The sequence below is a fragment of the Fistularia commersonii genome, chromosome 4 (genome assembly GCF_037954325.1).
Source record: "Fistularia commersonii isolate RoL2024-O1a breed Wild chromosome 4, RoL_Fcom_v1.0, whole genome shotgun sequence".
Lineage (NCBI taxonomy): Eukaryota > Metazoa > Chordata > Actinopteri > Syngnathiformes > Fistulariidae > Fistularia > Fistularia commersonii.
In genome coordinates this window covers 14468784-14483100 of record NC_141287.1, presented here as the reverse complement: position 1 = coordinate 14483100, position 14317 = coordinate 14468784, and the positions used below count along the sequence as shown (strand labels likewise).

At 47.5% G+C, this 14317-nt stretch overlaps 2 protein-coding genes across 2 annotated transcripts; both read left to right on the top strand.

Moving 5' to 3' along the window:
* The first annotated feature begins 3864 nt into the window (after positions 1 to 3864).
* On the top strand, positions 3865 to 13469 carry cops8 (COP9 signalosome subunit 8). The gene is made up of 7 exons (XM_086145509.1): positions 3865 to 4021; positions 4810 to 4880; positions 5263 to 5311; positions 5922 to 6054; positions 11215 to 11322; positions 11406 to 11468; positions 13029 to 13469. The coding sequence occupies exons 1-7, from the start codon at positions 3950 to 3952 to the stop codon at positions 13106 to 13108; spliced, it is 576 nt and encodes a 191-aa protein (XP_086001635.1). The 5' UTR covers positions 3865 to 3949; the 3' UTR covers positions 13109 to 13469.
* Positions 7997 to 9599, top strand: trim63b (tripartite motif containing 63b). Its single transcript, XM_086145508.1, has one exon. It carries the CDS (start codon positions 8194 to 8196, stop codon positions 9244 to 9246), a length of 1053 nt encoding a protein of 350 aa, XP_086001634.1. The 5' UTR covers positions 7997 to 8193; the 3' UTR covers positions 9247 to 9599.
* Positions 13470 to 14317: the final 848 nt, after the last annotated feature.

Below are 14317 nucleotides of genomic sequence, written 5' to 3'. Positions count from 1 at the left end.
ACAGCTCAGCAGCAATAAAGTCCATGTGGTCTGCTCTCCACTAGCCAGGCTGTTGCTGTTAGCCCGCCTAGCCTGGTCAGCTAGTGCCACCAACTCACTCAACTTTGTTATGCTCAACTTACTGCACGGGACTCTGAATCAAGAACCTCCTTAGTGACCAAAAGTTGGACCTCCTCTGTCTAGCAGAGACATAGCAACATCCCAAGCACTTCTTCTTCTTAAGCCATCCACTCCGCTGGTGTCTACGCCCACCACCAGCTCCTTGGAATTCACTGTCTGCTCCAACTCCAACCATCATCAACAGAGTCTACAGCCCCCTCAAATCCAAGACTGACGTTTTAAAAGACCTCTGATTCTAGACTTTATTCTAGACCTCGAAGGACCCCACCAGAAAACTGGACTCACTCATAAAGAAATCCACAGTAGCCACATCTTCCATTATAAAATCCAGCACTTCTCCAGGATCATCACTGGAAGTAAAGGAAGCTCCAAGTCTGGCACTCAGTCTCCGCTCTAATCCATCCCATAGGTGTTCTATCGGGTTGAGGTCAGGACTGTGTAGACCAGTCAAGTTCATCCACACCAGTCTCTGTCATCCATGTCTTCATGGACCTTGCTTTGTGCACTTGTGCACGGTCATGTTGGAAAAGGAAATGGCAGGTTCCAAACTGTTCCCACAGAGTTAGGCACATGGAATTGTCCAAAATGTCTTGGGATACTAAAGCTCTCACTGGAACTAGGGGCCCTGAAAAACAACCCCACATCACCAAACTTCACACTTGGCACATTGCAAACAGACAAGTGTCATTCTCCTGGCAACCGCCAAACCCAGACTCGTCCATCAGATTGCCAGATGGAGAAGCGTGATTCGTATTTCCAGAGAATGTGTCTCCACTGCTCCAGAGACTAGTGGCGATATGTTTTACACCACTGCATCCAACACTTTGGTTTGCGCTTGGTGATCTGTGGCTTGGATGCAGCTGCTCGGCCATAGAAACCCATTCTATGAAGTTCTCAAAATAAACCACTAACTGCCTAACATGAACAACGAGCTGCTTAAAATGAACTATAAACTACATTAAACAGCCAACAATGTGACTGGATGTGGTCAAAGGTGGAGAATTTCCTTTCTATTCTTATTATTTACTCTTGCCCATGGTGTCAGAGGTTGTGGTTTTGTGTTGGCGTCCTGTTCCACCTTCGCAACAACATTTCGTCTCCTCTGGGACGTGAAGGGGACGCCCTTGAACCCGGTCGCTGCTTCATTGCGTCCCTGCGGTGGAAGAACAGAGCAACGGTGGTTTAGATTTGTGGACAGACATCAACGCAGCCTCGGGAAAACACGAGGCTCCTGGTCCCGTTTTGAAACATAAACTTCTTCTTTGAGCTGAAGAACATTCGGCCCTTCGCACGCTGACAACGGTCTTGACATACCGGATATGATTATCACATCAAACACATTTGAAATAAAAGTGATAGAAAAGTGAGGGGCGACATCATGAGAGATATTTCAGGAAGTTAGACAATTCATGCTGATTTTAAAGCAAAGCCTCCTTATTTCTACCCTTCACTTCGAAATATGGCCTGGAAACAAACTGCGGGAAGATTGAACACTCAGCAATGCTGTTATCTAGTGGCCCCTTGAGTCATTGCAGGACGGCGAGGTTCAGGTTTCTTTCCAGTGTAACTTTTTGTTTATTTAATAGCCGCCAATCTTTAGACAATGTATTGATCAATTTGAGGACACGTCTCCATTATTTGATTCACTTTTTATTCTTGATTTTTTGATCTGTTCTTGTTTTTTTTAAATTTATTATTGATTTCACATTTTTATCCTTGTTGTTGTCATTCTGTTATCTATTTTTATCTTTGTTGTTGTCATTCTATTATCTATTTTCATCCTTGTTATTGTTAATTTTGATATCTATTTTTTTTACCATCTTTGTCATTCCATTCACATCCTGCTTATTTTTGTCCTTGTTGTCATTCTGTTATCTGTTTTTATCCTTATGATTGTCTTCGTCCTTTTAATTGTCTCTTCTATTTATATTTATATTCATATTTAGATATTGTTATTGTTGCGTTGCTGTGACAAAAGAATTTCTCCTATGGCAGGGGTGTCATTAATTTTCACAGAGGGCCACATCAGCAAAATGTACCTCAAATGTACCTACATGTAACCAAATGTAATGTCAAATAAATGTAACTTCTACTTTATGTTAAATAACTCTGAATTTATGACTCATTCAAATCAAAAATGTTACATATGCATTTGCATAGATGTAAAACATTATGTATCTTTACTAGTTTCTCTGTTACAAAGCCAGCTTTCACTACTGGGTTATTTGTTTTTTTGGATACATTCTGCTGCCAGACCTTTTTTAAGACGTTCTCACAGGCCACATAAAATGATGTGGCGGGCCACATTTGGCCCCCAGGCTTTGAGTTTGGCCCTATGGCAGCGTTTCCCACCCACTGTGCGGTGGCACATTAGTGTGCTGTGACAGATCATCAGGTGTGCCTTGGAAAAATGCCCACTTTCACCTGATTGGTCCAAAAATAATTTCTTCCAAGCAAATAATTTGTCTTCATACGTTTATCAATGTGGGCAGTATGCCATGACAAGCAGGACAATTAAATGCTCTTCCACGACATAATAATTTATCCTTTATTAATCCCTGGAGGGAAATTTGTTCTCTGCAATTAATCCATCAGGGATGAACCATGATCAGTAGGCATGCCGTCCACCAGCACCAAGAGATCGGTGTCTTGCTCAACAACAGTTCGATGCACTTGGAGGAGCCGGGAACCGAACCAGGATCTTTAGGCTCCTGAGACATTTGCTCCCTCGTCTGTGCCAGGCCAGCTCCGGCATGGCAACAGGTAGTGAATGAACGTATGTGTCTACCTGCTGCTGCTCAAACAGGAGAGGAATTAGTGATGCTTCGAGTGAGACAGCGGCAGTGATGGATAAATATTTTAAAAGGAAAAGTATTCAATCAGGACACTCTGGTCCTGAAGAACATTATGAACCAGATGAAGGCCGAAGTATGAGTAATTATCAGATGAAAGTAAAAAGGTGAGTGTTAGGGAATAATTCTAAGTTGAAGCCAGTAAAGAGGAGACTGAGGTTGTCATAAGAAATAACACAAACAAGCGACTATTCTTTTGAGCTCTGCAGAGGGGGAGACTCAGCGCGCCCATTGGAGGCAAGATCCAGAGAATCCTACCGAGTTCCTCCTTGCTCAGCCTTTTATTGTTTGTATCGGTATTGTTGACAAGCTTATATATAGGGAGAGGGTAATTCCTGTTTACATTCAGGGGGGTAAGTTCCTTATCAGGAGGGTAGATTCCCATTTGCTTTGCAGTCATTTGGCAGACGATCTCATCCAAAGCAACTTATAGTGGAGGTGCCGGGGATTGAACCCAGGACCTCATGCATGCGCTCTACCACTGAGCTGCAACATCTTTATACTTATTTGAATTTACAATCATGGGGGTAGGTTCCTGTTTAAGGATGAAGGCCATTTGTGCTCAAATGTCTGTCTGACTTCATATGAGTAGTCGAAATAAGATAGCTATGAATATAGAGAAAACTCCAACAGTGAGTTCAAGACACGTTTCCTCAGTCCCTGCTAGAGTATCAGCTTTGTTTTCAACCGAATGGAGCCAGATTTCACACCGAGTAAGTAAGTTGAAACCACAGTTTCATTATATTTCATTAAAACCGTGTTTCACATAGTTATTTGGTGGTGTGCCGTGTGATGTTTCTTATGTAAAATATGTGCTATGGCTCAAAAAAGCTTGGGAAACACTGCTCTTTGGTGATCAAGCTCATCTCCATGTAATGATCCCTCCGCGACACAAGGTGGCGCTAGGGTGGCAGAAGCTACCGGAGCCCGGCGAGGCAGCAGCGGTTGGAGACAGGACGCTTCAGCCCGGCATCATCATGCCTACCGCGGTGGTTATGGAGGAAAACTTTGACAAACTACTGGAGCAATGCGAAGCTCAAGAGCTGGAGGTGAGCAACCAGGAATGGCATTTACAAGTGCTGTCGAGAGGGCCGTGAATGCCTGATATGAATATAACACGCGAAAATTAGCTCCCGACTTGTTAATGCTATCACGACGCGACTGCAAAGCGAGGCGGTTTGGATTAAAATCTGCTTTATTCACCCTCTTCATACATCGATATTATACCCGGCTAGATAATAGCACTTAAAAAAAGGAACATGCCCGCCGGTGTCCGCATGCAAAGACACTTACCGGTAACTAACTGCTAGCAGACGGCTAGTTAGCTCTTTAGCGTGCTAGCTGCTAATAACAATAATAAACACGGTTGACGTCAAAGTCTTGAATTTAATTCCGTCCGACGGGTCGATAATCATCTCAAGATTTTTACCCCAATCGTCAAATCAATATTAATAATGTAATGAAAGTCAAGGTAGATGTTAACTGTTGTGAGCCTATCTGCTGGTTGATTAAGCCTTACTGTGCTACAATGGCCAGTAAAGATGCATCTGAGCTCTATGAAGAAACACTGACCTGTAAAGACAGAGTTTAGTGTGTAGATGAAAGTTTTCTAAAACCGCAGGGGTTCGTAATAGAGAGAAAATGCAACAGTTGAAAATAGGACTGAAACACTTAGCATTCCTCTAGGAATCACCGTCACTGTTCTGCAAAGATCTGCACAAATTAGAAATATTTAGTTTTCTCAAAGCGATGTCAACCAAAGTGGGTGAAAACCAAGTTTGTAATAACCTGGTACAGGCCGGATGAGCCGTAATTGGTATGCTTTTTTTCCCCACAGGCTCCGGGAGGCATTGCGACCCCCCAGGTCTACGCCCAGTTGCTGGCCCTTTACTTACTCCACAACGACATGTGAGTCCTTCCTCTGTCCCGCCAAACCTTCCCCTTCATCTGCGGAAATTGCACATAATGACGTCCAGAAACACAGCACAGCCCTCTTTTCGCTCTGCGTTCAAAGCAGCTTGTTGTTTTTTTATCATTTGTTCAAAAATAAGATGGAGCGCTGATAATCTGGTTCTTTGAACGTGGCGAGAATAATCAGATTCGAATCTGAAGATGGATAACTGTTGCATGTGCTCAAAATTCTTGACGCGCCCTTCCCCAGACCTCAGAAATGCATGAACAGAGTTTTAAATCTCCCGGATAATGAAAACGTGTGTGCTGACAGCCGATGGACTCCTCAGCCTGGCCCCAAAACTGATCCTGTTCTGTCTCTGTCTCACCGGTCGGGCAGGAATAACGCCAGGTACCTCTGGAAGCGGGTCCCACAAGCCATTAAATCGGTAAGAGCCCGGCCCCGGGTGTTCACTGAAGGAACTGTCCACGTTCTGAAAGGGAACCGTCGTCTAGCTGGACCCATTCACATCTACTCCCAGGAGTAAGAGAACACGCCGCCGTGTTCTCTAGTGACAGGTTCAGTTCTGAATCGGGGAAAAGCTGTGTTCAAAGTGGCTGTCGGGGAGTCTAAAGCTCCGTGACAGATTCCTCTCAAATGCCCTGAACTTGGGAGCAAACGATTTGAAAACTAGTCCTAAACTCCGTTTAAAGTGCAGGGAGTTTCCTTTATAATTTGTGAGAATGTGCAGAACAAACATTTAAATTCCCAAGCTGTTCCTCTTATCTAATGGTCCATGATTTAAACAAATATTCTGAATCTCCTAATTTTTAGGAAATGATTGAGAACTCAGTCGGTCTTTTATGTGGATCCAAGTCAAAATCTTCCTGGCCTCGATCTTCACTTGAAGACCTTTCACCCCAGTACATGAGCTGAAGAAGCCTGAAATGTCTTCAAGTGATGACAAGAAGATTTTGTCAAGGATCTACCGTGACCTGGAGGACTGAGAACCTCCGCAGACATCTCTTAAGTGGACCTTTTCTCCCGGTGGTCTCCAGGCAAACCCTGAGCTGGCGGCCATCTGGACCGTCGGTCAGCACATCTGGCAGAGGGACTTCCCCGGGATCTACACAGCCATCGCTGCCCACCAGTGGTCCGAGAACATCCTGCCGGTCATGGAGGCCCTCAGAGGTACGGCGTCTTCGTGACACCTGGATGGCAAACGCTGCCTAACGTGTCGTGTCTGGGTTTCGGACACCAGGGGGTGCTACCTGAACGCAGTTGAGCTGAGGCAATACGGTACACTTGAACTGTTACCGTGGTAACCACTTGTTTGGGGCGGGTTGTGAGAAAATAAGCCAGGAATATTTTTTTATCCTGAAACTTAAATATCAGAAAAAAAGTCAGTCAGAAAGGCCTGCGAGTGAGGGGACATTCCTTAAAAGTAGTCTAGAACTTACCTTAGGGTCTTCACGGGAGCATGTGACCAGGACGCGTTCCATGGAGGGGTAAACACGTGGGAAAACAAAGTGTTCAAGGAAGTGTTGTGATGTGTGTAAACATGTTGGAGGTCCGTGGGAGCAGATGGGGAGATTTATTAGTTACCCTCCCGCTCACATGGATCTGTTAAGCAACCAGTTAATAATAACCATCCCTGGCGTGTGTGTGTGTGTGTTTGTGTATCACGCCATGTTTTCATCTGCTCGTGGTGGGGTTTGTGTGTGTCACGAGACACCGGGTACGGCCTTCCTGGAGAGGCTTGTCCGTCCCACAGCCGTCCTCATCTGGGATTATTTAGAAGAACAAGCAGCCATTCCAGATGATTGGCTTTGGATGAGAAGGTCCGTGCAGGAGACTGACTCTCCAATAGTCTACTCAGAGGTCATTTTTCCTCAAAAGTTACCTTTTGTTTTCAAACTGTCCCAGTACAGTGATGCCCTAGCTCAGGAGTTGGACTAGTTACTCAATCCGCTGGAACATCAGGTTCAGCTCTTGCATTGACAGGAACTGAAACGCCGTGAATCCCTTCAGGTCCCGGGTTTTGTGACATGGTTTTAAATCACGAAAATGCACTTTATAAATGAGAAACAGTCATTCTTAACAAAAGAAACAAGCTGGGGAAGTGTATTTACCTCAAAGATGGGATGAAGATGCTGGTGGCAGTGGAGGAGATTGTTGGAGGAGGTTTCATTCTCCATCCTTAATTTACTTGTTTCACCTTTAATGCTACATTGCTATGCTTAATGTACCTTCGCTACACATTATCTCTGAACTCCCATTAATGGACAGAGTGAAGCCACTCCTCTTTCTAAAACCATCAAATCATCCCCGACCGGCTTTGAACGACTCTTCCGACGCCTTGTCCGTCCACCCTCATGCCGTCCGCCGCACCAAATCCCACGTAAATGTCTCCGGCCTGCTCACAGATGCTCTCTGTCACTGTATCTCACCGACAACGACTTCTCCATCGTTTCATGGACGAGCCCATGAAATGCACTCCTCCCTCAGGTTCTTCCATGATTCTCTCTGGCCTAGCCAGTGGTGGGAGCGCGTCCGACTTTCTTAAAATGCCCCTTCACGGCCAGCGGCGGACATTTTGGTGTCAAAGGCTCATCCTGCTTGCTGCTAACTCAGATCACAAAGCAAAACATCAACGGAGCCATGGCTGGGATCTCAGAAGACTCCTAAGCGGATGCACTCTTGAGTCAAAGTTCCCCTATATTAGGTTCCTGCAAGGGCTGCTGGTGTCCAACTCTGATGTTTGACTTTAAATTCCCTCAAATAATGATTATTTTCCCCCAAAAGTTTCCTTCACAAGTTCTGTGAAAACCAAGAAATGAGCCTAAAAATGCCGATATTTGGAGTTTTTCTTCCCCCGTGTTTTTCAACGGAGCGAGGTTATATCACCTGAACCTGCTCAAGTGGGACAACACAAAGGTGACGAAATGTGGCGAAGCAAAACACTTCTTGGGATGTTGATGGTGAGTTGTTTACCAGCGGGCTGGTGTTCTTCACATGGACGCTGTTTATCTGCCGCTGTCAGGGAGGACGCCCTGCCAACTGGGACATGTGACGCAGGGTGGGCGGGGGGGGGCAATTTCTGTGAAAGTCGCTCAGAGCAGCCGGCTGGCAGGAATGCGGGCTCGGATGTCAGCGGCGTGGGGGCGGGAGGAGGGCTTATAAAGGCCCGAAGGTTCAGCCTTTAGCCAGAACAGATTCCAGGATCCTGGAGAACCCAACAAAGACAAGGATAAACCTGAAAGCGTTTGTTTCCCGGTCGGCCCGACCTTCTGAACCTTCTCGTTCAGCCACGCGGAGACCCATTCCCTGATGGATGTCCAGAGAACAGGATCCATGGTGCGCCCTCCCAGCCCTATGGACAGCCTGGAGAAGCAGCTGAGCTGTCCCATCTGCTTGGATATGTTCACCAAGCCGGTCGTCATCCTGCCCTGCCAGCACAACCTGTGCCGGAGCTGCGCCAGCGACCTGTATGACTCCCGAAACCCCTACCGCTTCTCGGGCGGCGTCTTCCGCTGCCCGACGTGCAGATTCGAGGTGGTCCTGGACCGCCACGGCGTCCACGGCCTCCAGCGCAACCTGTTGGTGGAGAACATCATCGATATCTACAAGCAGCAACAAGAAGGAAGCAACAGCGGAAACAACGAAACCAACCTGAAGCCGCTGGAGTCCAAGCAGCCCATGTGCCAGGAGCACGAGGACGAGCGGATCAACATCTACTGCACCACTTGCCAGGTGCCCACGTGCTCCATGTGCAAAGTCTTCGGGCAGCACAAGGACTGCGAGGTGGCGCCGCTGGCGACCATCTACCAAACCCAGAGGGGCGAGCTGAGCAATGCCATCGACACCCTGGTGGCTAGCAACGGGCGCCTCCAGTCACTGCTCAACCAGATGGACGACGCCTGCCGCTCCGTGCAGGACAACGCCCAGCGCGCCAAGCAGGGGTTGGCCGAGCGCTTCGACCTGCTGTACGCCGTCCTGGAGGAGCGCAAGTCCATCCTGCTGGACCAGATTGCAAAAGAGCAAGACGAGAAGGTGGCGGCCCTGCGGGCGTTAGCCCAGCGCTACGGCGAGCGACTCCAGACGAGCACCGAACTGACCGACACGGCGGTGCGGGCGCTGGAGCAGAGCGGCGCCGCTGAGTTCCTGATGGCCTCCAAAGGCCTGATCCTGCAGACCAAAGACGCCGCCAAGTGCTCGATGGGCGAGGAGCGTCCAGAGCCGGGCTTTGAGAAGATGGACCACTTCACGCTGTCCACCGAGCACGTCGAAGCCGTCCTGGCCAAAATGGACTTTGGGCCGGATGATGAGGAGTTTGAGGATGCGGAGGATGAAGAGGAAGAGGAGGAGGAGGAGGAGGAATAACAAAGTGGCGGCGGACTTGACGTTTACTCTTAGGTGTTCTTCATTTTTGTCTTTGAGGGTTTTCTTTCCAACAGGACGAACCTGTGGATGTCGGAGTACGGAGGGAGCGGCCTGCCAGTACTTTCAGTGCAATATTTAACTTCGACGTCACATCGGAACCTTTTTCCTTAACTTTTTATACTTTTGTACTTCTGAACCACTTGAATGCTGAGGAAGTGAAATAGGTGTTTAGACAGTCGTGTAAATCCAAGCGGTCGGCTGAGGCTCTTTGGGCTTTTCTCACTTTGTCCCAGCTGATCCACTTGTACCTGCTGAGTCGGTGTTCTGATGAAAATAAAGCTGATTAAAGCCTCTGCCGTCTCGCTCTTATTATTAGTTCTGGACTCCTTATGGATTTTTATTTATTTTTGATTTTTATGTCTGCTGTCCAAATCCCCCCAGCCCCCTCAGCCGCAGTTAAAAATAAAGACTTTGCTATGTCCTCTCCGCTTTGCCTTTGCTGGTGAAAAGTGGTGTCTATTTTTAAGAGGTGAGAAATGATAGCGTCCCCTGGAATAGCCTGCCAGGGAAGGACAGGCTGGGTCTTTGCCCCCCCCCCGCACACTCTGACATCTTGCTCAGCAGCTCTAAACCGAACTCAGGAGACTCAGAAAGGGCCGGTCCAGTTGTCACACGACTCACGGGTCAAGAGGCGAGGATATAAATACATGTATGCTCAGGGAGGGTGGGGGTATGGCTGTTGGTATTGGGGGCAGGTTACAAAAATCCCCTTCAAATGACCTGCTTGGCTGCTTTAGAAGCGGTCGGTTCTTATATTTCCCCCTGAGAACAGAGCCAGGAACGAGTCCCGACATGAGGGGTGGGTTTGGGGGCACTGGCCTACTGAGAGGAACACAGCAAAGTCTTCAAGCTGGATTAAACTGTCAGGCAAAAAGAAAGCCCATCTTGGGTATGGCTTGGTGACCCACCTTGGGACAGTGACCAACCCAGGAACAAGTTTCCAGATGATTTTCCCTGAGATACATCGAGATCTTTTGTGTTCCGATAGCGGGCGTGTTAGAAAGAGTAGCGCCCTCCCAGTGGCCCAGGAGAAGACAATGGCTGTCCCTGGTCCTCATAGCTGCCTGTCCATTGTGTGTTGTTATTGTGTCAGCGACCGTTGCCAGGCTGTAAACCTCTGAGCTCTCTGCTCCCACCGACCACCGCAGCCTGTCAGCCACGGAGGGAGGTAATTTTAGCTCCTCCGTTCGTCCATGATAAAGACCTGAGCGTCTTGTTGTGTCTCCTCTGGACTGTCAATGTCAGCTGGGGAGTTGGGGGGGGGGGGGGGGGGTCATGATATCCTGCTCCTCTCACTGACTGGTAGCAACGGGCATTGAGATGAGCTAAGTGTCCCGCACTGGCTCTGGGACGCATCATGGGTTTGGGTTGGTGAGCCACCCTGGGACTAGCTTAGTGACCGCACTGTTTCTTGCTAAGCTACCTGTCCTTGGACTGACTAAGTGACCTACATGGGGTCTTGCTAAGTGACCCACCCGTGACTAGTGAAGTGATCTTCCCTTGGACTAGCTCAGTAACCTGCACTCTTTCTGGCTAAGTTACCTGCCATGGGACTGACTGAGTGACCTGCATGGGGTCTTGCTAAGAGACCCACCCTGGGACTTGCCAAGTGACTCATCCTGGGACCGTCCCTGAGACTAGCGAAGTGACCTGCCGTGGGACTAGCTAAGTCACCGGCAGGCTCAGTGACCTGCCCTGGACAGTGACCTCTCCTTGATACCGCTTGGTGACCAACCCTAGAAGTTTCCAGGTGATCTAAGTCAATCTGGAAACAGTTTCCACAGGTCCCGCTGGTGAAGTTGAAGCTTGGTATGAGCAGGCCGGGCCAGGCGGTGCCCCCTGGTGTTTTGCCCTCAGCTTTTAAAGTATGGCTTCCTGTCCTGACTTTACGCTGGTGTTTGTCCGCAGAGAGCACCCGTCAGCGGGCCTACGCCCTGGTGGCCCAGGCTTACACATCCATCACGGCCGAGGACTTCGCTGCCTTTGTGGGCTACTCCGTGGAGGAAGCGGTGAAGGGTGAGGAGCAGACCTCCGCTCTCCACAACGGGACGTGATGGAATTCTACCCCTCCCTCACCTCCACTTTGTGTTTGTTCCCAGGGGTGGTGAGTCAGGGATGGCAGGCCGACCCGTCCACTCGCATGGTGATGCCTAAGAAGCCCGGTAGGTGGCAGCACTGCTCCGTCGCCATCTAATCCAGGGGTCAGGAACCTTTTTGACTGGGAGAGCCATAAAAGCCAAATATTTCACAATATATTTCAGTGAGAGCCATATACTATTTTTAGCGTCTAATAAATTAAATGTCTTTTTTTTAATGCGACCTCTGGTGCTGCATGGATTTGTTCAAAGTGGCGCTTTATATTTGACCGTTTCATCGATACAGTTTTATCATAGCATTAGTCATACTGCAGATCCAAATGTAAATTCCTCTTTTCTCGCAGCCTGGAATGTACGTTAATCATCGTCTTTTTTTCTTTTCACCATCTTTTCCGTTACAAGAGTTGTAGCAGATAAACTAGTTGGCTATCTGATAAAATTGATTTCTTCACCTTTACAATGACCTTTACAATGCTCGGAAGCCATTGGTTCCCGACCCGACCCGACCGACGGGTGGCCCTTAGAAATTCATCTTCAAAACTAATTTCTGTTCACTTAACTATGACACAGTATTATGAAGAAATATCTCAAGTATTTTAAAATTAGTTCCAAACTGATTTTTTTTTTTTACTCAAAATTGTCTTGGAGTCATATACGGCTTGCGAGCCGTAGGTTCCTGACTGCTGGTCAAATCCAAGCTGGTGAAGGGACAACTTTCATTTCCAGCAAGAGCAGATTATAATTTCATTAATTAACTGTTAGTTGTGGACAGGAAAAGTCCTCCATTCTCAGGAAAGTAATGGATTATCAGTAAGTGGATAAACAACTCACATTTTTTGAGAGACGAAAGATTTTTCAAATATTGTAACATTTAATTTTTAATTTATTAAAATTATTTTAATGAATGTATGATATTATATATTATTAATCTATTATATTTTTTCTTCTTTATTCTTTTTTGGATTTCTTTTTATTGATTTGAAAATATATATATATATATTTTTAATATCAAAAATCATACTGTGTTTACATATATAAGTTTATGTTTTCGAGACAACCTTGATGGTTGTAAAAGAGAAGATGTGGTCACATGACCTGACTGGACTGGAGGGAAGATTTAAACCAGCCTTGGATGGAGGAGCCTGGTGTGCCCCCCCCCACACACACACACACACACACTCACTGGAGGAGCTGAGGGTCTTTACCTCCCTAATGGTGTCTATGTATGTGTGTGTGTGTGTGTGTGTGTGTGTGTGTGTGTGTGTTTGCAGCAGTTGACTGGACCTTGAATGCAGGTTATTTTTCCGAACCTTTTAGTTTCCTCTTCTCCTGGTGAAAGTCCTCTCTGACCCAATTAAAGAAAAAAACACCCTCACACTTTGGCGACCAATGAGAAGAGAGATTATTGATTTTTTTTTTTTTTTTCATATTATGCAAAGTGCTAGAGAAGGTAAGGACCTCCTGGATCTGGGAGAAACAACCCATCCAGTTCCCTGAGCTGGGACGGGAGGTCCGACAGGGTTAAAATCCCCCGGCAGGATGGATGGTGTTTGGCAGCGGCAGGAACCCACCCTCCACCTTCCCTTCCCCTGACTCAGCCTCTCCTCTCCCTCCCTCCGTCCACAGATCCTCCCCCGGTCTCCTCCGTTCCAAACGAGCAGCAGCTGGCCCGGCTCACCGACTACGTGGCTTTCCTGGAGAACTGATAACGCCGCAGGCGCACATCCCCAACTCACACGGGACCTACTGCAGGCCCCCCCCCCCCTTCTGCAGCGGCCATGGATGTCTACTGTGTGTGTTTGTGTGTGTCTGTATGTGTGTGTCAGTCACCTCCCGTCACACATACACACACACACCACGATGCCGAGGACCGTCCTGTCAACCTGGCTTTCAGGAACCGATTGGAGCAAACATCTTCACCGCCCCTGCGGCTCGCACAGGACCTCAGACATACTTTTCATCTGAAATCCAAAAAACTACAAACAAAACTGAAATCCCGGCTCAGCCTCTTAAGTTAAGATCCTGTCAGGTGAATAAATTTATTTCTGTCCGTTCTGTCACCCCAAACAGCCTGCCTCGTTTTGAAAGACCTACATAGAGGCCTCTAAGAGGCAGAGAACATTAGCAAGATGTGAAATGCGGTGACGGAGAAGCATCGCCTGAGAAGGCGGGAGACATTTACAAGCATTCAGTGCAGTGGACGGCGGGAACATGGAAAGATGAAGCGTCGGAAGGGTCATTCAAAGCCAGTTGGGCACAGTTCAATGGTTTTAAAAAGAGGAGCCACTTCACTCTGTCCATAAATGGAGTTTAGTCATGAAGGGAAGCAAAGCTACATTTAGCATAGCATTGTAATATGAAGTATTTTACCAGTAAGTTAAGGAGAGCACCAAATGGACAACTCCCCCATCATCCTCCCATCTTTAGGTGTTTTTCATAGATTATCCGTTATTCTATCAAGTACATTTTTTTCAAACCAGCGAACAACACCAGGCAGGTGGAATAGACGCACCATGTTTCATTTTATTTTAATGAGAAATTAAATTTTCAGCATGGAACCCATTAAATCTTAAGTTTTACCGGAAGGCATGCTTTGAGATTGAGGCAACGTCCTCTGCTTTTAAAGTCTCGCCGGGGAATAACTGCCCCCCCCGGGCTCGTCTATACAAAGTGTATAAGTGTTAACGTGCATGTGCTTGGTCGCCTGACAGACAGCAGCCAAGGTAACCCCCCCCTTGCCAACCTTAAGGAATCCGTGGCGGCGTTACTAAATCTGCACAAGCGGACGGACACGTGCTGACAAAACGTCGGGTCCGGCTGAAATGGCAAGCTAAAAATGGGTCGCGCTGGAAGGTGACAGAGTGCAAACACCGGATACCATGTGGACTCAAAATAAGGAGATGACAGGTTTAGAC

What these genes read in the sequence shown, in the direction of transcription:
- cops8 (XM_086145509.1), top strand. Translation starts at nt 3,950, where the DNA reads ATGCCTACCGCGGTGGTTATGGAGGAAAACTTTGACAAACTACTGGAG. An exon ending in GGTCATGGAGGCCCTCAGAG is followed by an intron (nt 6,055 to 11,214) that starts GTACGGCGTCTT and finishes GTTTGTCCGCAG; the next exon opens with AGAGCACCCGTCAGCGGGCC. An exon ending in GGTGATGCCTAAGAAGCCCG is followed by an intron (nt 11,469 to 13,028) that starts GTAGGTGGCAGC and finishes CTCCGTCCACAG; the next exon opens with ATCCTCCCCCGGTCTCCTCC.
- trim63b (XM_086145508.1), top strand. Translation starts at nt 8,194, where the DNA reads ATGGATGTCCAGAGAACAGGATCCATGGTGCGCCCTCCCAGCCCTATG.